Source organism: Passer montanus, unplaced genomic scaffold (genome assembly GCF_014805655.1).
Source record: "Passer montanus isolate IOZ18808 unplaced genomic scaffold, ASM1480565v1 scaffold86, whole genome shotgun sequence".
Classification (NCBI taxonomy): domain Eukaryota; kingdom Metazoa; phylum Chordata; class Aves; order Passeriformes; family Passeridae; genus Passer; species Passer montanus.
Window position 1 is genome coordinate 1141018 of NW_024373923.1, and position 21202 is coordinate 1162219.

A 21202-nucleotide genomic window follows, 5' to 3' on the forward strand; every position below is an offset into this window, starting at 1 on the left:
ATTCCCAGGATCTTTCCACGGCATCCATAAGCCATGAGGCAAAAAGGGCATGCAATTACACCTGCCTGAGAAAAGCAGCAGCTGTCTGACAGAGAGGAAATATGGAGCTGTCTGTGCTTTATGCAGTGATTTCTTAACACACAGTCCCTTGGCAGCGCTGGAAGGGAAATCAGAAGCCAGGTGTCCAAGCTTAGCACAAGGCTCTTGCCCCTACAGCATTGCTTCTGCATTTTCAGCCCTTTATTTCCTACATGTACTAGGCTGCAGCCCTGCTCATATGCAGAGGGTGGCTTTGGTCACTGCCCAGTGTCTCCCCAAAGGCATTTTGGCATGTAATGATGCCTTCACAGCACCCTGATCATACCTGGACAAACAGCACAGCTAGGACAAACCTAGCAGATCTCAGGTGTTCAGACTTCCATGCACTCATCAGCCTAAGCAGGCAGGGTTTTGAGGATAACTTAGATGCAGCCATTCTTTGCACGTCTCCAGTTGCCAAAGTGCTTTCCTGGATCCCAGCCTTTCCCTGCTTCTGCCCCAGCTCCCCATGTGCACATTCAGGTAACAACACTTCCCTTCCTCTCACCAGTGCTCACAAAGCCAAAGGATTAGAAGTGGCTGGACCCTGAAGGACAGGTTCAATGGCACAAATCTAAATACCTAACCAGAACATAAGTCTGGCTTTTCAAAAGGGATCAATTTCAGCCACTCCCTCCAAGTATGCTGCTGTAAATTGAAGGGGTGTGCTTCGTGGTAAATCTGCAGCCACATCAGCCCATTCCTGCTCATCAGTCACTATGTGCAGAGGGAATTGCCCACTGATTATAACCTTGAATACCCCTGGAGGTCAAGTGTTATTTGCTGGAAAGGCTTTGAATAATCATTATGATGAATACATTTAAAAATTATGAAGCCCATTCACAGATAATCTGAAAATGGAAATAAGTATAAAAATAGTCATTGTGAATATTAATTATAAAACAATCATGCCAAAAAGAAAAGCAGATCTACCCTCAAATGTTGGATTTATTATATGTGAATATTACACTTTGTAAAAGTTCTGATAAATCAGTGTCTCTTTTATTTAGCTTTCTTATTTCATTATCCACTTTGTTCCTAAGTCAGCAATATTCTGCAGGAAATTACATATATATATATATGGATGGATGTGTATGTATATATTTTGCAGACGACACCAGAAAACAGAATAATCATCTAAAATATTGTATCAAAAATAAAAATTTTCAAAGTATAAGCAGTGAATTTTGTCAAACAAGTGCTAAATGCTTGGCTATAGAATAGTGCCTCATATATCAAGTACAGTGAAGCTGATCCTGCAAATGGGCAGAGGTACCTTTGGAAACATTTTGAAGATTTCTTGGTTGATATGAAAGATTCCACTTGTGTCCACTTCATATTTCAGTTTAGTTCCCAAGGGAGTATTTTTCTGGGTGGTGAACAGAAAGGATGGGGCGTTGCAACACCTTGACAGAGTAGACCTGTGAAAAGAAAAGGAAATAAGATCAAGGAGCTGATGGCATGACACAGGATTTGCAATTGCTGTTACTCCCAACAAGGTATTTTTTCACCAAAAAGAAATTTTTTAGCCCTAGGATGGGTAAAATGGTGGTTTGCTGAATTTTCATTCAGAAAACTTCAGATTTGGTGAATTTTCTTTGATTGAAAATACTGGCAAAACAAAAAGAAAAGAGAGTAAATTAGATACCTACACTTGTCTCTTCTAGGCTGTGGGAAATTCATGTGCAAATTCTGCCCTGCTGTAGCCCCAAAGATGAGTTTCTGCCTCCCATATCCTGGCAAAACCACATTAGTGAATTAGTCCCTCTCTACTTTAGAGACTTTCAACATTTTATGAGTTACATACTCATACTCATCCTGCCCAGTGGCAGGAAATGTAGGGGTTCAAGAGACCCTCTGGAGATGTGGAAATGAGGCAGGGCAGTATTTAAACACAGCAATACCCAAAGACACACTGTCCCACTTGACAGACTGCTGTGGAGCACAGCACACTTTGACTACAACAAAAAAACCTTCAAAGATTTTAGTTTTGCCCTTGGCCTTGCACATGCGTGCATCAGGAAGGTGATGTGGCCCCAGCACATTGGTGCCAGGCAAACTGGTCATGCCTAAAACTCAAAAATCTCAGACAAATGACCAAAATTTTCTTTATCCTTGGGACAAAATGGAATAAATTCCAGTACAAATAAGAACTGCATAAAATCCCAAACATGGGATTCAGGGTAAAGGAGAAAAAACATTCAGATCTCATCCCTTTGCCATGTTTCACATGAAATGTAAATGGGAAAAGCAGCTTTGTGAATAAGATGCCCTTTCCCACCTCCCATCCTGCCCTGGATGCTTTTCTTCTTTTGCTGGTGGCATTGAAAGCCCTGACTTCTGCTCACTCTTATTCCAGAGATGGTTTATTTCTCAGTCAATGTGTTTGATACCTTTAGTGAAAAATACATGTCGTGGCAAATGCACAAGCATGAAGACAAGGCCAGATGGCTCTCAAATAACCCAGATTAAATGCCTTGCCTCTGGGGTGTGTGGCCTCATATTCTAAGTTGGAAGAATAAGCCTGTCTTCTTTATGGGCTTTATTACAAGCACCAGAAAGCAAATAGAGAATTATGCAAACATTTCAGTGATGTCCAATTACTCTCATATACTTGACTCATGCAGGATGGCACAAAATGACCATCAGATCAAGGCAGCAAATGAGACTGAAAAAGTCAATGAATAATGTTTAACAGCAAAAATAATTACAAGCAGATAGCGGAATTGAATTGTTATAGTTGGGATATGAGAAAAACCTCTTCACTGGCTGCTCCTTAAGGAATTGAAAGAGATGTTTTTCCTTAACATCCAGCTGGTTTTCCAGAGGCACAGTCTTTTTTGTGGATGCCTGATATCTGATGGAAGAAGACTCTCAAGGAAACTGCTTTCCTTTGTCTCTACATACAAACTTTATTGTGGCTTTTGCCCTTCATCCCTCTCTGCTGCTCAAGTAGCTGCCATTTAAATCTGCTGGATTCTCCCCATCTCACATGATGGGACTGGACTGGCAAAGTTCAAAATCCCACAGCTCAGAGGATTACATGTTTCATCCTTCTCCTAAACAGCCTCCAAACTCAGAGACCTTGGTTTGCTTTTAAGGGACAGCGGCTTCCCCACAAACTCACACACTGATGTCTCTCCCCCACAGGCTTTAGACATTTTTTTCCTTTTTAATTACAAGCACTACTGTTGCTACTGAAACCAGCTGACAAAGGTTATGTTTGCATCTGGGTGCCAGTAAGGGTTTCTGGAGCAGTGATGTATCAGTCAGGCAGGTAGAAGCAGTGACAGGAGTCTTTCCTCTCTTTTTTCTCTCAGTGTACAGGGTGGAGGGGTTCTTTGTTCAATGTGCTGGTGGCCTGAGATAGATTTATGGTCCTCGTGGTGGTCTTTGGAAAGTCCTTTCTCATTGCTCTCACGTCTGCTCTGGCCTTCAAACCTCAAGGGGCTCCTTTCCATACCTCAAAGTTCTGCTTTCTCTCTGGGTACAATCATTATTCCTCTCACTCCAGCTGTTTTTAAAATAATGAGCTGTAATCCTGAATGACTCTTCTCTTCAAAACGGGCTCTGATAATTGCCTACCAAGTAATTTCCAGGAAAAATACAGGGAAAAAATAACCAAAAAAAATCCCAAACACCTAAAAAACTTAGGTGTGGAGATCACGTTGGAGAAACTGTTATGAGTCTGAGACTAACAATGTTATTTTTAAAGATGTCAATGACTAACTCAGCACATGCATTCTCACATTCTCTCATTAACTCCTGACAGCTATTTCCTGGAATCATGCAAGAGAATTTGGGATAAAGCTGGGGCCCTTATTACAAACAACATCTCTGAATTGTACCAGTGCCTTGCAGACTTCAGTCTACAGCCTGAAATAGTTTGCTTTCTCAAAACCTACTCAAATATGGCAGTGGAATATATCAGTATATAACATTCAAAAACTGGCTTGGCTTCAATCCACTGTTGCCTTCACAAGGCCAGTTTCTCTGTGTATTGAGAGGATCATGGAGGACCTTCAGCATAGAAATTACACGAAGAAAGACAGAACACTACAGAAATTAACTGAGAGGTCTCTGAAGACCAGAAAAAATATGTAGATAATATGTGAGTAATAGCTGAGAAGCCATTAAAAAAACCCAAAAAACAAACAACCAGAGAAAGTCATAACCAAGGTCTGACAGTTCCTAAAACATCCAGAAGAAATAAAGTTTGAGAATTCTGTAGAGCAAATTTGCAGTATCACCAGAGATATTACCATTCCAAGCCAGAGAGTTAGGCTGACACATTAGGTGCAGCCATTAAATCTCATCTCCATCCTCACTGCTGCCCAAATAACACCTGGAAGTCTTTCCCACACCAAATTCCTTGTCTTTCCTGGAAGACTTCCACACACCAGAAATCTTGTTGCTGCGTTGTTTTTTTGAAAGTAGGGGGAAAAGTCCACATTTATTCAAAAGGGTGGTACTCCAAATGTTGTCATGATTATTCTTGCTATCCATGTGAAATTTTGATCTCTGCAAGAAGCTGAACTCAAACTAAAGTAAATTTTACTCAGTCTCATTAATGTGAGACATTCTTACTTGAATAAATTGGCTTCTGTGACATTCATCTCCCATTTGCACATTTGAAGACTCTTCCATCTGTCAAACAATTCAGTTTGTTTCACCCTAAAATATTAAAAAAAAAAAATTAGGTTTATTACCAGGGTTTAATTTCCTAAAACAGCTGCAGATAGAATACCATGAAAATTGATGGGACAAATCAGCCAGTCTAGACAGTACAAAATTTATAATTTTTCTTCCTTTTTCTGCTCAGGCCTAGCCACTCTAAGCCATTTGCACACAAGAATTGATGTTTGGGACTGATTTCTTCTCCCTGATAGGCTTTCTCCATTTTTGCAGGATAAAAAATGCAATATTGACCAAGAAGCAGCTACTGTACCAAAATCTGCTGGGAAGCAAATGGCTGTCAATCACCTGGGTTTTGGGGAAAAGGTGCACCCAGCAGAAGGGCCCAGGAGGGGGCAATTGGAAAAGGGGAATAATTCGGCCAATTAAAGCTTCATTTTAGCGAGGTTAGCAATCTGTGAGATCCTACAGCACAACACTGTAGGTAAATTTATTTTAGGAAAAATTTATAAGTTCACATGTAGGGATAAGAGTCTGTGATGGTAAGAGGAAAAGCTCTTTATATAAGGATCTCTACCTCCTCCTCTGCTAATCAATACTCCTGTAGTCTCATTATAAAAAAAAAAAACAAAAAAAAAAAACTCAAAAAAACCCCCCAACACAACAACAACAACAAAAAAAAACAAAAACACACACACAAAAAAAAAAAAAAAAAAACAAAAAAAAAAAAAACAAAAATCCCTCACCAAAGACAACAATGACCAATTTCCCTTCCATTAATTCAAATGTCTATTTATAATACAAGGTCTGTTTTATTTGGACTCCATAAGGCATGAGGGTTCAAATGAAAAAAAAAAAAAAAAAAAAACAAACGAAAAAAAAAAAAACCAAAAAATACAAACCCAAACAACAACAACAAAAAACCTCACTCCTATTTCAGCCAGGCTGATACAGGATGACTCATTTTTTGATGATATCACCAATTCCAAGAACTTCCACACTGAAGTTCGCACATATTCTTGTGCGTTTGGACAACAGAGATAATGAAGGCTTTGCAAATATCTAGAGGTAGGAAGCAATTGCATAAGCTGTCTAAGAAGTTTGGAAGTCTGTGATTTCTCCTAGATTGATAGGTCTTAATGAGTTCTCTTCAAGCTTGAGGGCTTTTAATGTTTGAATAAAGCATAGACTTTTAAGATAATTATATATTTAATGTGAGCAGAACCGAGCATTTCCCAGGCTGAGGAAGTTGCAGGAAGGAATTAGGTCATATTGTACTTTCTGTAGCCCACCAGAGCACATTAACTTGGAAATCTTCCATTACCATAAGGGCTGACTTGGGAAACATAGCACATTTGAATCAAGAACACCAGAAGAGACCAGCAGAGTAAAAGAGCTTGGTGTCACATGGCATCTACTGTAGAATTTAGGGTAACTCGTATCTAGCTGAGCAGGACTCCACTACCTTCCTTGAGCCACTGGATAAGATGAAGAAAAAAGAGGAATTATCTGTGTATGCAAAAAGAAAATAAAGCAATTCAGAACTCCTGATCTTCAGCAGAACATTGGAGAAGTGTGACATTCTCACCCCTCCTATTTATTTTTAAGCGTTGCAAGTCAGCAAGCGGTGCAAACTGTGTTACTCGTGTATCCTTCATCCAGTGCAGGAGGCAAGGACATAACCTACATTTTGCTGTGCACAAAGTCAGTCAGGGAGACATGCTCAGATTCATGCAGACCTGGAGCAACAAACTGTATTTTCTGTAGTCCCAGCTGCTTAATGTTATACACGTGTGGAGTTGTACTTTGAACTGACATTCCCAATGCACTTTTCAGACCCTGTGCATCGCCTGCAATGCTACTAAACCATTGGCTTTAGTTGTGGTGAGGGATTAGGCATAATCTAAGCACCTAAACTCAGTGAAATGCTGAAAATGCAAAAAGACAACACTAAAATCACCGAGCTGTGCACTGTCGTACTGGCAAACTCATTTTTTTCACCCAGTTCCTTTACTGTGGCTTCATATATATATCTCACTCAACTCATTGGATTCCTGACATACTTATTGGACCACAAAACACAACTTAGAGATATTTTATTCTTTCACAGAATCACATTTTCTTACCTTTTCACTGAGGGGTTTTGAGTTGTGAAACTCTCTGCTGTTTGAAGAGGTCAGAAATACAAATGGGCTCAGAAAATATCTAAACAAATTAATAGAAATGTCTATTGTCCACTCTGATTACTCCATTCTGGACTCCTTCTACCAGTCCACAAGTCCCTATGCCAGTATTTATTATCAGGAAGGACTGAACATTTTCTTCCTTTCTCAGCCTTCACTACTGCTCACTGTCAACAAAAGATCCTTAAGCTAATCATTTGTATGACTCAGTTTGGCTGTTCTTACTCTTTGTGTTATTACAAACACCGTATTGAATTCTCAGCCATAATTGTGGGCCTGACCAAAATGCCTCAGTGTATGGGAAAAGCTTCCATGTTCTGTAAATGGATGTCAGATCAAATTCAAACACTGCTTGTACAGGTGAGATGAGGCTAGAGATCCCTCCTGAGATCCCTGTTGATGTCATCTCTTGAGCCTTACACCTTTTGACAGTGTCATTGTAAGATACCATTCCATCCTGCCTTAGAAGTAACACTTCTAGCAATACTTTTATTGCTAAGTACTTCTACTTTTTACATTTAGGTCATACTTACATAGACAAGACCTTCACCTCAATGATGTCCTGCCTTAATTCCAGGCATTTTGTAGAGTTGTATTCCAAAGGCCCTTCATAAAACTCAAAATACCTGAGGAAGGACAAGAAAAGATATCATAAATAAGGTTTAGGCTACAATAATTGTCTTGCACATCAACAGAATTTTGCTAAAAATTGTCATTTATGACTTTTGCCTAACTTGAGGCTACACTGCCTGGCCCATAGGCAGCTTGTTCTTTCACAGGAAAGCACAGATGTCCCTGCTGATCCTAGAACAGTCTCCCACACCCAGTTTGTCCATTCCTACAGGAGTTCATCCATCCTGAAGCAACAACAAGGACCAGCTACCTTTTCCAGCAGTCACCACTTGGCAGCTGGAACTGAAAGTCAGGGCAAAAGCACTGATCATTTAAGGAACACCATTCCCATCTTTTGGGTGCCTGACTGTGCTGGGTTGGAAAAAACAGTAACATAAAAGTGCTAGAGGTTGTATTCCATCTGTGGAGGCTATTCTATAACTCCTGAGCAACTGAGCTTTTCACTGGGATTTACTCTATTGGCTTGTTTGGAAGGTAATGGAAACAGGGATTATATTCTAGGAAAAAAAAAAAACCAAACCTGAGAACAAAAGAATTTGAATGCTCAGACACAGCACAAATAAGAGTGATATTCCTGATTAAAATATAGACAGAAATATTTCCTTCATTGGTTAATTTCTTTACTTTAGTCACTGGGCTGAAGGGGAACAAAAGTACAATGTTTAAATTGTTAAACTCATTAAATGTTAAACTCATGTTTAGGGAAAAGAAAAAGTCCAGGCTGACAAGTGAACTCAATGAGTCTGCATTGAAATGGCAAACAAGATTGAGGGTTTAAACCAGGCTATGCATCAGTTTCCATCCTAATCATTAGAAGTCTGTATTTAAACCTAATTCTTAAGACCTGTACATGCCTATGAAGTTCTTGATAGGACAATGAAAAACTAAGAGAAGATGACCAGGAGGATTATTATGAACAAGACTAGAGAAAGATCTTTTGATAGATCCTTCAAAATCCTGGAATTCATGAGGCTGTAACTCTAAGAACTCAATTTTTGAACCCTTAATGGGAAATATAAAGATAAGACTTGTGGAAAAGCTTCATTCAAGCTATCACTGGAAATATAATATTTGAGGTTTGTGTCATTGCAAAATAATATCAAAATTCATGTTTGACCTGTGTGTAACTGGAAAAAGTCCAAGAGCCTCCCAAAGCAATTTGCTTTCAACTGGGAATGTTTCTGTCCTGTCAAGTGCTGCTTTAGGAAGTATCTCCTTCACCTCTCCCTGAGGTTTTCAGCATCTCAGCTTTGTCAAACCCCAAACCAAACATTTCTGTGATCCAGTGACAGGCACAAACCTTGAGACTGAAAGGAGGAAGCCCATGCTTAAAAGGTGGCAGGAAGAGAACAAAAAAATTCCTAATAAAAAAGTCAGTAGAACCCAATAGCTCATCTTCAAAAAATGTGGCTATTTGTAAATGTGTTTGTATAGCCTTCAAAGCAACAAACATGTATTTTTATAAGTTTTTTAGAAGAAAATATGTAATTAAAGTATTCCAAAATCAGTAAGAACTCCATGAAAAGATTTCCTCAGCCTGCTGAAGGGAGACCTTACATGAATCTTTGTCTGGGTCCTCACCAAAAGGCTCACACTCTCCTTCCAGATGAATTATTCATCTGGACATTCAGCATTTGCTAAGGAGCAGCTGAAATCCACTGCCCTGGCACATCTCCCATGTGCTTGTCTTGTTGAGCTGGAGCTGAGCAACTTGTGAGAGGCTTCAACTGGATTTGGATTAAGAGCCCACCTGCCTGCACCAGGCCAAAGCCCTGCGTGGATGTACTTCAGGTAACTTCCCCAAACTAAACCAAAATCTCTCTTTAGAGAGCACCACAGAATTTCTTACTGCTCCCAGAATTTTCCAGGGCTGAAGGAGTACCCTCTGGCTACCAATACAGACAACATTTTAATCCTCTGAAATAATTGTTTTTCTGGTTGTCTTTGGCAGAATCAATCCTTTTCTTTGGTTCTTTGAGTAAGACACCCTGGATGTCCATGTCCTATGCAGTAATTGGGGGCAGGTACACACCCCCACACAGCACTCAGCACCTTACACACCTCAGTACCCCTCCTGCTTCTTAGGATGTGCAGGAGTGAGCAATACCTATCAGCCTCATCCTCACCTGCCACCTAACACTTCATTTCACTACTTTAGATGTGCCTCAGGACAGATAAGCAGAGCAAAAATCTAGATTAACATTTATTTTTATCTTTCCTGTGCACTTCTGGCTGTGCTGCTAGGTTAGAGAGCAGCAGCTCAGATGTTGAACAGCACATGCTGTCACGTGGGAACACCACAACACAGGAAAGCTGCCTTCAGCCTGTGGCATTGGAGCCAAAGATGTCATTTTATGAAATGGAGATGAAATTTCCTGTGTCCCAGCCATTCCCTTTGATCGTTGCCTGTTTACTCAATCCACAAACCAAAAATAGAAATGAAAAAGGATGTGTTACCACAGCAGCAGAAGGTTAAGAAGAAAAGGATTGGGTCAAAAATAAACCACTTCTGGATCTGAAAGGAAATCAATCCATGAGGCAACACTGCATTTCTAGCAGAGCTATTCCATGAGCTTATAGATTGAAAAAGCACAGGACAGTTCTGTAAGCCTCTAACTCTCACAACAGCTTCAGCTTTCCCAACAGAGCCACTGGGAGCATTGAAGTCACCATTAACTACCCCACGGAAGTGCAGAGGGACAGGCTGGGTGACACCTCAATGATGTGACACATGCAGCAAAGGCAGGGGACAACAATGGCAGTGTCATTCCACACAGAGAGGGGAGAAGGTGCTGCTGGCCATGAGGTCAGTTAGACTGAAGTGAGCTGAGTGATCCCAAGCTATTGACTGAGCATCCTTTGGGCTGTCCTTCATCAGCCTGAGCCTCACTGGAGCAGACAGCCAGCCACTGAACCCTCCTTAGCTGCAATGCTACAGAGGCTTCTGCACGTCAGCTGCACGTAATGGTGGTGCTGCAACAGCTCTGGGAATTCTGCAAGACAGTGACTGGTCAATAGACTCAGGAAAAAAAGGGTTTCTCTCTTTCTCCCAGGAGTGTTCATGCTTCTTATTTACTTCACAGCGATTCCTCCTGCTGCAGATATTAGGAGGATATTAGAATTAGCAGGATATCAGCAGAGGCCGTTCCCTGGAGCACTGGACAATCTCTTCCCACAGAAGGTCTTCACATTGTGGTTTCCTAGAGTGCAGCTTTTGCACAACACCAGGTCCTAGCACAAGGGGCATGGGTTCCCTCAGCCTCCAGAGATGTCCTTTAAACCCACGTCCTCACCTTGCAAGGGTCTGGTCCTGCAGGGAGTGTTTGGAGATCAGGCCCCCACACTTTCCCAGAGGAAGCATCAGTCTCACCCACTCTCTGGTCTCTGAGAGCTCTTCCTGCCTATTAACTCCCACTCTAAAACATGTAGTTCCCTGTGAACGAAGATACATTTGCCTGTCAGAAAGCTTAATTAGCACAAATGGAAACTGTCCTCCCCATCATCCTCCTCAGTCTGATCTCCAACTAAGAAACAAGGATGTAGTTCAGTTTATTTTGATTTATGTTCTGGATTAGTGACAAGTGACAAACCTGACTGTACTGCTTACTCCTTTTGCTACAGAAAAGGTCTGAATTTTGGCTTTACAAGAATGACAGTCAAGTTTTATTATCCATAAAACAGAGTTGATCTGTGACTGCCATAATGTCCTCTCCCTGCATTTTTCCACTGCCCCTGATGAAACATAAATAAGTTCTATCCCTCTAAAGGTCATAAGTCTACAGGAAAACCAATACAAGAATTCACGATTCTTTACCTTAAGAACACAACAGCAAATGAATTACAACAAACAGCTTGGTTGCATGTAGGATTGTGCTTTCCCAGGGCACTTGTGAGCTCAGTGTCCGCTCACGTCAATCATTGCTTTCAAACTTACAACACTTTTCCAGGGTCAAAGTCTGTGCCTGAACACCACACAAGTTGCAAGTGCTCAGAGGGAACTGGTTTTTACAGCCCACTGCACTGAGTACCCAGGAATTAGATGCTATTAACTGTGTAATTTTCCATTTTTGACTGACTGAAACTTTCTTCTTTTCTAACCTTCACGTCCCCCATTGCAACCTCACCTCCAGCTGAGCTGCCTACTGAGCTCGCTAGTGAGAGACACATTTGGTTTCTCAGTACATCAGCTAACACTTAGGTCTTTGATCATCTGCAGTTGGGCTGCTCCTGCTTTGATCAGAAGTAAGCCTTTCTTGATCACACTACATGAATTAAAAAGCCCGAGACTTCAATCCTGCTTTCAAGTGACGCTTGGGTTGAGACACTGATTTGTCTGATATACTGAACAAAGGTTTAAAAGTATAATTTGCTGCAATGGTCAGGCATCTTTTAAGCAGGATCATTTTCTGCAGCTGCCTTCCCATTCACTCTGCTCGTTCCTGAAGCGCCAGTTCCTGACACTGTTTGCAGCAAGGCTGCAGCACTTGCGCAGTGAGACCGCAGAGCATTGCAGGAAGGATTCCACCTACCCTGCAGGAAAAACAAAGATCTTTCCAAAAATATACATTATCCAGTGACTAAGAAATGAGAATAAATGAACCAAGCCCTGCAGGCTTATACTAAATGCTTATTAAGAGTGCTGTCCAATTAGCAGTGCCTGCATTAATCAGTATGGGCAGATCCATGGCCAACCTTGGGTGGAGATTCACAGATTCACCTTCCTTACTCAGGAATGTTCCAAGTGTGACAGAGCACATTCCCCAAACCACAGGGGACTCACATCATCTGGCAAGGTCTGCATGGAATCTTCAGGTCCCTGGAGCAAAAGTACTGCTGGGATGGAGCCTATCACAGTTATAGAGGCCCTGGACAATTTATCCAGAATAGAACACAGTAGGTGTTGACTTCATCAGGGCCCACTGTGAGAGACAAAATCCCTCTGGCCTTTGCTTCTCTTAATGCTTCTATGTGACAACATCAAAACCCACAAGATTTGGTCAAAAAGTTTAAGGGCTTTCCATAAATGGGGTTTTTCTCCCTTAATGAAAGCATCCTACCAGTTTGCATGGCCTGTTCTCCCAAGATTATTTTGTCCCATTGGGAAGGGATGATATCTGTTCAGCAGGTAAAAAAACTGATGCAGATGTGCAGATGTGGCAAGGGAAACAGGAATCTGATGCTCTTAGACTCATTTTAACTTCACCAGGACAATGGCACAAAAAAAATTAAAAAAAAAATATCACTTTACTGCTTGTGCTCTTTCTGCTATTTGACAGCCTGAGTCAATTTGTCCAAAACACGATGATGCCTGAAAGGCTGAACTGAGAGAAGAGTTGTGGGCTCAACAGAGAAGACTGGAGAAGCATGAAGATTCTTTTACACAGCTTCATGAAACTATTTGATTGTCTCATCCTTGGGGACAACAAATATTAAAAAAGACGGTTCACATTCCTCCTGCCTACCACGTGCTGATGACAATGTCACTGGCAATAACTGGTTTAAACACTGTACCATCATCATCTCTAATACTAATAGATGCATTAGATGTCTAACTGATCATGAACTTTTAGTATGTGTGTGTAGGTGGGAGCAAAATACGCCACCATGTGCTGTGTCATGTAAAAAAATTAAAATATAAGCAAGATAAAATGGTCATTTATCTCTGTATGCATTGTGTAGTAATAGCTCTTCTGAATTACTGCATCCACTTCTGACATTTAATCTCTGGGGGTTTGAGACACTGGTGAGAGTTACAAAAGGACCTGCAGAAATTTTCTGCATTCTAAAATATTATGAGAGGCGTGTGAAGCTTAATCTAAACATATGGTGACTGAATAAGGAGATACTGCACCAGGAAGCAATTACCAGTGGCAGGAAGGCTTTCAATACAGTATAGCAAGGAAAAACAGTATTCAATGCCTGGAAGCTAAAGATAGACATGGCATGTTTAGTTCAAGATTGGCTGTCTTTCTAGAAGAACAAGAGTAACTAAAATTCAGGATCAGGAATTCTTGTACAGGGGCTCAAGTTTTCCAGAAAATTCTTGTAGCTGATGTTAAAGGCTACTCATTCATGAGCCCACTGGTCATTCACTTAGGATAATTTGATATGTTTGGTCTTACAGAGTTGTAAGCTTTTCTGGGGTTTGATAATAGATGACGTTAGATAGGTCTATCCATCAAGACAAGGACCAAGATATTGTGCCTGTTTTCCAAGTTAAAATTTTTGCTTTCAAAGAACCAAAAGGGCTTCCATGGACCAGCCATAAATCCATAAGTTTGATCTTTTTCAGAGAAGGAGTGGCTTTTATATTTCTGTCCTTTAAAGGCTGTTCATGTATAGATCACTGAACATCCCCAGAAAAGTGGAAAGTGCACAATTTTTTATACTTGGAGGGGCTCCTTTTCTGGATTCTTTTTCTGACCTGGTCCCATGACTCCACAGATCTCCTACCCATCTGTGCAGTCAAGATGATTGTTGTGATGCCCTGAGGATATATTTTTCATCACAACCATGGAAGCTCCTGGCAAATTGTCACTGGCTGCTCACTGCCATTCTTATTATGATCTCCCACCTCCAAGTCTCCACACACAGCTCACTTGGAATTGCTTGGCTCTGCTGCTCATTACCTCATTAGCAATGTGAATTGACCAAACATCCACTCCTGCCAAAGACACGTTGTTCCCTTCCCATCTGTCCACCGATTTGGGCCACAAGTCTCTCCGTGGTTTCAGCCTAGCACAGCACCAGAGTAAGTTGCAAAACACAGCTCCACTGCAGCAGTCGTGGGTGTAGCAGCAGGAGCTCCAGCAGAAACAGCCCGAAATGGCACAGCAAAGTCCAGGCTGCCTCCTGCTTCTCCCTGGAGATAAGCCCACCTTGGAACCCATCAATACCACCACCCCCTGTGCTTCCCAGGTCCTCTCGAAACCCATCCTCATTTAGAGGTTTTCCCACTGTGCAGTGTGTGAATGATTTATTGCAGACTACATTGAATTTGAGTTGCAGGGACATGTTGGTTGCTTCTTGTCTTTTGCTGTACCAAACCAATGCTGTCTCCTGACAAGCAGCAGTGGAGTATGTTACAGGAAGCCCTATTTTCCCAATTTCATTTCAAAACTCACAGATTTTTAATAAACTGCTTCTTGGGTGTTTTAATCAAGCCCTTTCCCATTCACTCTTACTGAAATAATCTGCTGATGTTGTTACCCATATGACCACCCACCTAGAAGGCATAGCAAAATTCATGACAATCCTTATACATCAATGACATCTTAAACCCCACATTTTAGCTTATTGCAAGCAACTGCCTTTTTTTTCCTTGTAGTTTTTAGATTTTAGGATCCTTGTATGAAGAACTCAGCAAAGTGACTTAAGCAAAATCCTAAACTCTCACATTCACTCTTGTAAAATATGTATTTGACAAACCTAATTGATTCTACTTTTTATTTCATAGCCAGTGGGGACAAAGCTTCAGATTTGTCATACTAGAGAATTCAGTGTACAAATTGACAGGTCTTAAAGTATGATCTCCTCTCACCCACCAAACGCTTCTGTGGTCTCATCACAAAAGCTCTACATTGAATCTTATCTGCAGCTCCAGTAGACTGAAGGGAACAACATAAACCAACTCATACGGCAGATCAGATAAGTCATCCTGTCATTAAGGCAGCTTCTTGCCAGTGAAAAATTATTTAAGCATGACAACTCACAATTCCAGTAAGTTGCAAAACATATTAAAAGGAGAGCAGAAGAATCAGGGATCTGGGAAGGGGTTGTGTATATCACTAGTCATAACCAGCACTAGATAAAGCCCTTTATCTGATTCTCCACAAGGATACTGTAAGGTTTAATGATGCTTAGCACAAAGTAAAATGCAAAATATAGAAATATGAGTAATGGGTGATGCACAATAATCAAAAATAAGCCAGTGTTCAACAACTGGTTGTTATTGTTTCTGTGTGGGTTGAAATCCTTTGGTTGAAATCCCTATGGATTCTGGGGAGATCCTGTGCTTCACTTTTACTTATTGTTAGTAATCATTATTTCCTTGCTACCTAGAAGGCCTTCAGCAACATAATCTGAATTGAAATGAAGGCTCTGGTGCCCAGAAAGGTCCAGCAAGTCGGGATCTGTCAAGTGTCTGCCCAGAGCAGTGTTAGATGGCACAGAGGGGACCCAGACTCTTGGTTGCACTGCATACGTGACACAAGATTTTATTTCCATGGACTGCTTCTACCCTGTCAGAAGAACTGTCTTAAGTACTGTGATGAAAACCTGGGTTAGCTGAGTTACCCCAGCACAGCAGAGCTGTCAGACAGGGCTCAATGAGAGAAATGTGTCTGATTTCAGACCTCAGCCATCAGAGAGCTGGAGCCCCTCTGCTCTGGAGCCAGCCTGGCACAGCTGGGGCTGCTCCCCTGCACAAGAGAAGGCTGCAGGGACACCTGAGAGCCCCTGCCAGGGCCTGCAGGGGCTCCAGGAGAGCTGCCCAGGCACTGGGGACAAGGCCTGCAGGGACAGCACACAGGCCATGGCTGCACTGCCACAGGGCAGGCACACATTTTGGGATGTTGGGCAGGAATTGGTGGCTGGGAGGGTGGGCAGGCCCTGGCCCAGGGTGCCCAGAGCAGCTGTGGCTGCCCCTGGATCCCTGGCAGTGCCCAAGGCCAGGCTGGATGGGGCTTGGAGCAGCCTGGGACACTGGAAGGTGCCCCTGCCCATGGCTGGGAAGGTGGCACTGGATGAGCTTTAAGGTCCTTTCCAAACTATTGTGTGATTTTATCTGAGGAGTCACCCAGTGTTTACTGAAATCATGTAACATAATAACCATCTCTTTCTTACTTGATAATTTTTATGCTGTGTTTAATCTTCACTATTCATTGGTTTCTCTAAGGCCATTATTCTCATGAAGCTTGGCTGACTTGCAATTCTAATGCACTCATTCTTTCAGTGTGCTTTTGATTTGGAAATCCTTCATTTTAATCTAAAACTTCACTCCTACAGGATGAGTTGTCAGCATCTCTACACCCTGTATTAAGTTATGTAATTAAAAGATAAAGAGTAGTTCTAGAATATGTTCAAATTGATACCACATATGCATGAATAAACATATGTCTCTATATATATAAATGGTACAAGTTAATGAAAATCATATTCATATATATTTCAATTAATATCTTTGAACACAAAACCTTTTACAAGAAGGTGATGGCACAGCAAATTGCAGAGCTATGCAGTGAAATGTACTCTGTGTGCTTATGCTGACATACAATTAGCTTTGTGCACTTCAGACATCTCTCTGGAGTCCTGTAAATATATACAAATAAAATCAGTTCTGTGAAGTGTAGTCTGCAAGTTTTCCATTCAGTGGAAAGAATTATTCATTAGAGGAAGACTTGTTTTTATTTTATATCAACAGCATAAAGCTGAGTGTCAGATTAAGACTCTCAGGAGATGTCTGGTGACAACACAGTCAGAAAGGTGATCAAATGTAAACAGTAAACAATTTTGACACAGCTCTGCAGTAGTCACCACACAGTCTCGTCTCCACACTTACAAAGTACTTTTTTTATTTTCCTCTATTCCCAGGTTCCACACAGTAGGAAAAGGGATAAATAATATCTCTAACACACTTGGGTGTGAAATTTGTTGCAGGTAGACTTATCCCTGACTGAAAAGCTTTCAGCTCCACTGCCAGTAACAAAGAACCACAGAATGTCTTGAGATGGAAGAGACCCACCAGGATTACTCAGCCCAGCTCTTGCACAGCCCCCCAACATTCCCATCCCTGGCAGGGCCATCCAAAGGCTCCTGGAGCTCTGGCAGCCTCGAGGCTGTGCCCATTCCCCAGGGAGCCTGGGCAGTGGAGATACAGTCACTGACATATCACATAGCACAGGCTTTGAAATACACTTTTTTCTTCATTGATATTATAACTTTTTCCTGTTTATATCTAGCTTGTGTGGTTTGTTTGTGTAAAAAACATTTGCACCTTGAACCTCTTTGTGCTTGAAGAGGCTGAAGAGACTGAGAGTAGCACTGTGGTTCAGCCCCTCATGACTCTGTCTTTTGTATTCAAGGCTTTTGGTTCCAGTCATGCAATCAATGATGGCTCAATTGTCTCTGTCAAAGGTGTCTAGAGGAGGAAATCTATATTTGTTTGTTTTCTCATGCCTTCAAGATGATGTGTGTCTTTGTGTCACACTGAGTTCTTTTATATGCCAAGCGTCTAAACTGAAGACTTTGTAAATACAGACTATATATGCAGATACTGAAAAGGCAACAAGAGTGGAAGATAGATACACACACCTACACATGTACACATGAACCTTTTTTCCCCTGCTCTAAGTGAAAAACTGCAGTGGAGGCTGGTTGCTCTTATAAAGAACCTTTACAAGACCAACCAGCAGAGCAGCAGGCAGCACTCGTACAGGATCACATTACAGCAAGAGCCTGAACAGGAACTGCAGCATTGCTGTGGTTCAGTGACAGGATGATTTCTGACAGGTTAGACTCTGCAACTTCTGCTTGCCTTTGAAGTGCTATCAGCTCCACAGCTGCAGTGGTGTATGGCTACAAAATTATGATATTCAAAATAAAACGGGCAATTTACCCAGAGTTTTTTTATACACAAGTACTAAGTGTAAGGTTATTTTAATTGTTTCTAGTTTTCTCTTTATTTTACAGCTCTTTTTAAGATTTCCCTGCTGCTTATTGAACTTGATGCTACACACGACTCAGGATTTTTAAACTCCTGTAACTGTTGTTCCAGGAAGTGAGCTCAGATATCCACCCTACACCTATGCCTGGATTTCTGCAGATGGCCTGGGACAGCTGTGGAGTTCTTTAGGCAAAACTGCTGCCAGTTTTCTGACTCTGCACATGACCCTGCAGACACCTGAGCCCATGTCAAACCAGGAAGTACAAAGAGTGCAGCAGCACATCAGTGCTTCTCTTGTTGCCAGATATTGTAAATAAAGGAAATACTACAGCATGATCTTGACAGAACACTTTTCCCCTGCTAGGCCCTGAAAAGAATTTAAATTAAACTATGTTTTCATGGAACACATGTTTTATTCTAACGACCACATTCCCCAGTGTGCTCTACGTGCACCAAGATCGTAATGTTGGGACATTCTCTGCCAAAGTCCCATTCTCCAATACTGACACACCTTGACACACCTTGACCACAACACAGCATTGGTAGGGAAATGGGAGAGGCCTGAACACAGAAACCACTCTCCTGCAGACTTCATGGGTGCTTATGGCATATTCCAAAATGTTCCCAAGGCTTGCAAAGGGGAAAACAGCACAGTGCTTGGGCACCCCTGACATCTTCAGTACTGTGGGGAGCAGTGCCAAGCAGAAAAAGCACACTGCAGATCTCATTTTTCATACAGCCTGTGCTCACATTTGTGGTTGATACAAGGAGAGAAAGATCTCTATAGTCATTCCCTCGGGTGTTGGTACCTGGTGCCTGTGTCACTGCCACTCTTCACTGCTCCGTCATCCGTGAAATTAAAGGTGCCGGTCCAATTTGCCAATTCCTCTCCATTCTGCCAGCTAAACTGCAGCCCTCTAGCAAGAAAACGAGGCAGTTGATATTTGATATCATTCATTAGGTTAAGTCTATCAGCATGAGTTCTCATGCCCTATTTCTTAACATACAAATGTGACTACGACACATTCATCAAAAACAATTAAAAGATACAAGAGCAACAAGATATGACCTTACTAGGGTAAACAAATAATTTTTACTTCCCATAGACTCTACAAGTCCTTGGATGAAAACAATACCAGGCTCCCCATACAAATTTGAAGGCCAGTAATTATCTGTGCTCATAAACAACACACATCTATGAGAAGGTAGAAATTTCATTCTCCAAAAGACAAGGGCAAAAAGCTGGAGACATGGGAAACCACAGAGCCAAACAAGTAAAAGCTCCAAAGTTCAGTTCTAAATCTACAGTAGTTCCTAAATGTGGGGGACATATCCTTCCTCTGATTTGTTGGCTCTGCTAGCAAATGATGTGTAATTTGATGACGTCTCTAAAGTCATAATACAGTGCTTATTTTGCCTGTCTGGAAAGATAGCATTTTTTTAAGCCAAAGCATAAACATAATCATCACAAGCCCCTGTTTTCCAAACGTTCACATTCACAGATTTGTTCCAACCCCCATGATGCCTGCAGTCTTCTGGAAACTACACCAATAGCAGGGTAGAAATTTAAAAATGCTGGGGAAATATTTGACAACACAGGCCAAAACCCCTATCTTATCTCAGAAGCAAACAAAAAAGCATCTTGCAGACTCTTATTTTTAAACTTCTCCTTTTTAACCCAATTTCATTATTTCAGAAGCCTGGCAAGCTGAGTTATGAACATTTGGTGCTGCCAATACTGAAAGTTAACTTCCCAATTGGGCTGTGTGGGGACAGCCAGGAAGCAATCTGCCAGCACACTTTGTCCAAAAGAAAGGGCATCCAGGACCCCAACAGTTTTGCTGGTTACCAGGCTTATGACAAGGGCTGGTGAATCTCTCTGGCCACATCCATCCTCTAGTCCAATTGGAGCAATTATCAGCACAGGGAATTAAGAAGGAACAACATGGGATGTTAAAATATGCCCAGGGGAATCTTGTGAGGTTTGACAAGGCCAAGTGCAGGAACTGTACCTGGATGAGGGCAGCCCCGGGATCAACCCAGGCTGGGGATGGGCAGAGGGAGCAGCCCTGGGAGAAGGAGCTGGGGGTGCTGTGGGTGAGAGCTGGAGCTGCCCCAGCCTGAACCCCCCTGCCCTGGGCTGAGCCAGGCTGGATGGGGCTTGGAGCAGTGAAGGTCAGTGGAAGTTGTCCCTGCCCATGGCAGGGGGTGGCACTGGATGAGGTTAAAGTTTCCTTCCTGCCCAAACCACCCTGTGAATCTATGATTCATATCACAGTGTGAATCCATTATGCTATAATGACCATTGGGTAATGCAGAGCTCTGGTTTATCAGGCAGCCCCATAACTTATAAGAACTCTGAGCAGGTGAGCTGCTTGCATTGTGAGCCATTCAGGAGCAGGAGGTGGAGTTTCCTTCATTCCAGAGCGACTCCTAATAAGAGGCCTCTGGGGAGTGGGCAAACAGGGGTGTGGTGACAGCAGTTTGCACAGCAATTCACACATGCATAGCAAGCATGTAGGGTTACAGGTTTTCTTGCTAGTTAGGTGTGCTGTGTGTTGTTTGAGGTGCTTGTATTGGTTGCTTTATTTTATTTTGGGCTTTCTCTTAGTAATGGTTTTAACCCGGTCAAAATCTGTGGTTGGTACAAGTGTATGTGACCAAGTGGAGCCCTCCAAAAAGGATGGGTCTGTACAGACCCATTCCTGCCTGGAGTGTTTGAGCTTAGCAGTGGTTTCAGGGGTGTGTTGTGGAGGAGGCCTGCCTACGGTGTGAGCAGGTGAACGACCTCCTTTCCCTGGTGGCCAAGCTTAGGGAGGAAGTTGAAAGATTAAGGAGTATCAGGGATAGTGAAAGGGAAATAGATTGGTGGAGTTCAGCCCTTATATCTTTAAGGGACGCCCACCAAAAGTCGGAGGACTCATATGCCTCTCACTCTCAGGCAATAGAGGGGCACCTGGTAGATGAAGGGGAGTGGAAATGCATCCCTGTTCAGGCAGGTAATAACAAA

At 42.0% G+C, this 21202-nt stretch overlaps 1 protein-coding gene across 2 annotated transcripts in view; it reads right to left on the reverse strand.

The window, feature by feature from the left end:
• Positions 1-21202, reverse strand: part of ST8SIA5 (ST8 alpha-N-acetyl-neuraminide alpha-2,8-sialyltransferase 5) — a 48974-nt gene that overhangs the window by 10538 nt on the left and 17234 nt on the right. Inside the window, exons 2-5 of one of the 2 annotated variants that reach the window (XM_039733361.1) lie at positions 19002-19109; positions 7430-7522; positions 4666-4752; positions 1355-1499 (exon numbers count right to left, since the gene is read on the reverse strand). In XM_039733361.1, the coding sequence (XP_039589295.1) occupies positions 1355-1499; positions 4666-4752; positions 7430-7522; positions 19002-19109 (433 nt within the window). The remainder of the gene's footprint in view (positions 1-1354; positions 1500-4665; positions 4753-7429; positions 7523-19001; positions 19110-21202) is intronic. The other variant, XM_039733362.1, reaches the window with a different exon arrangement.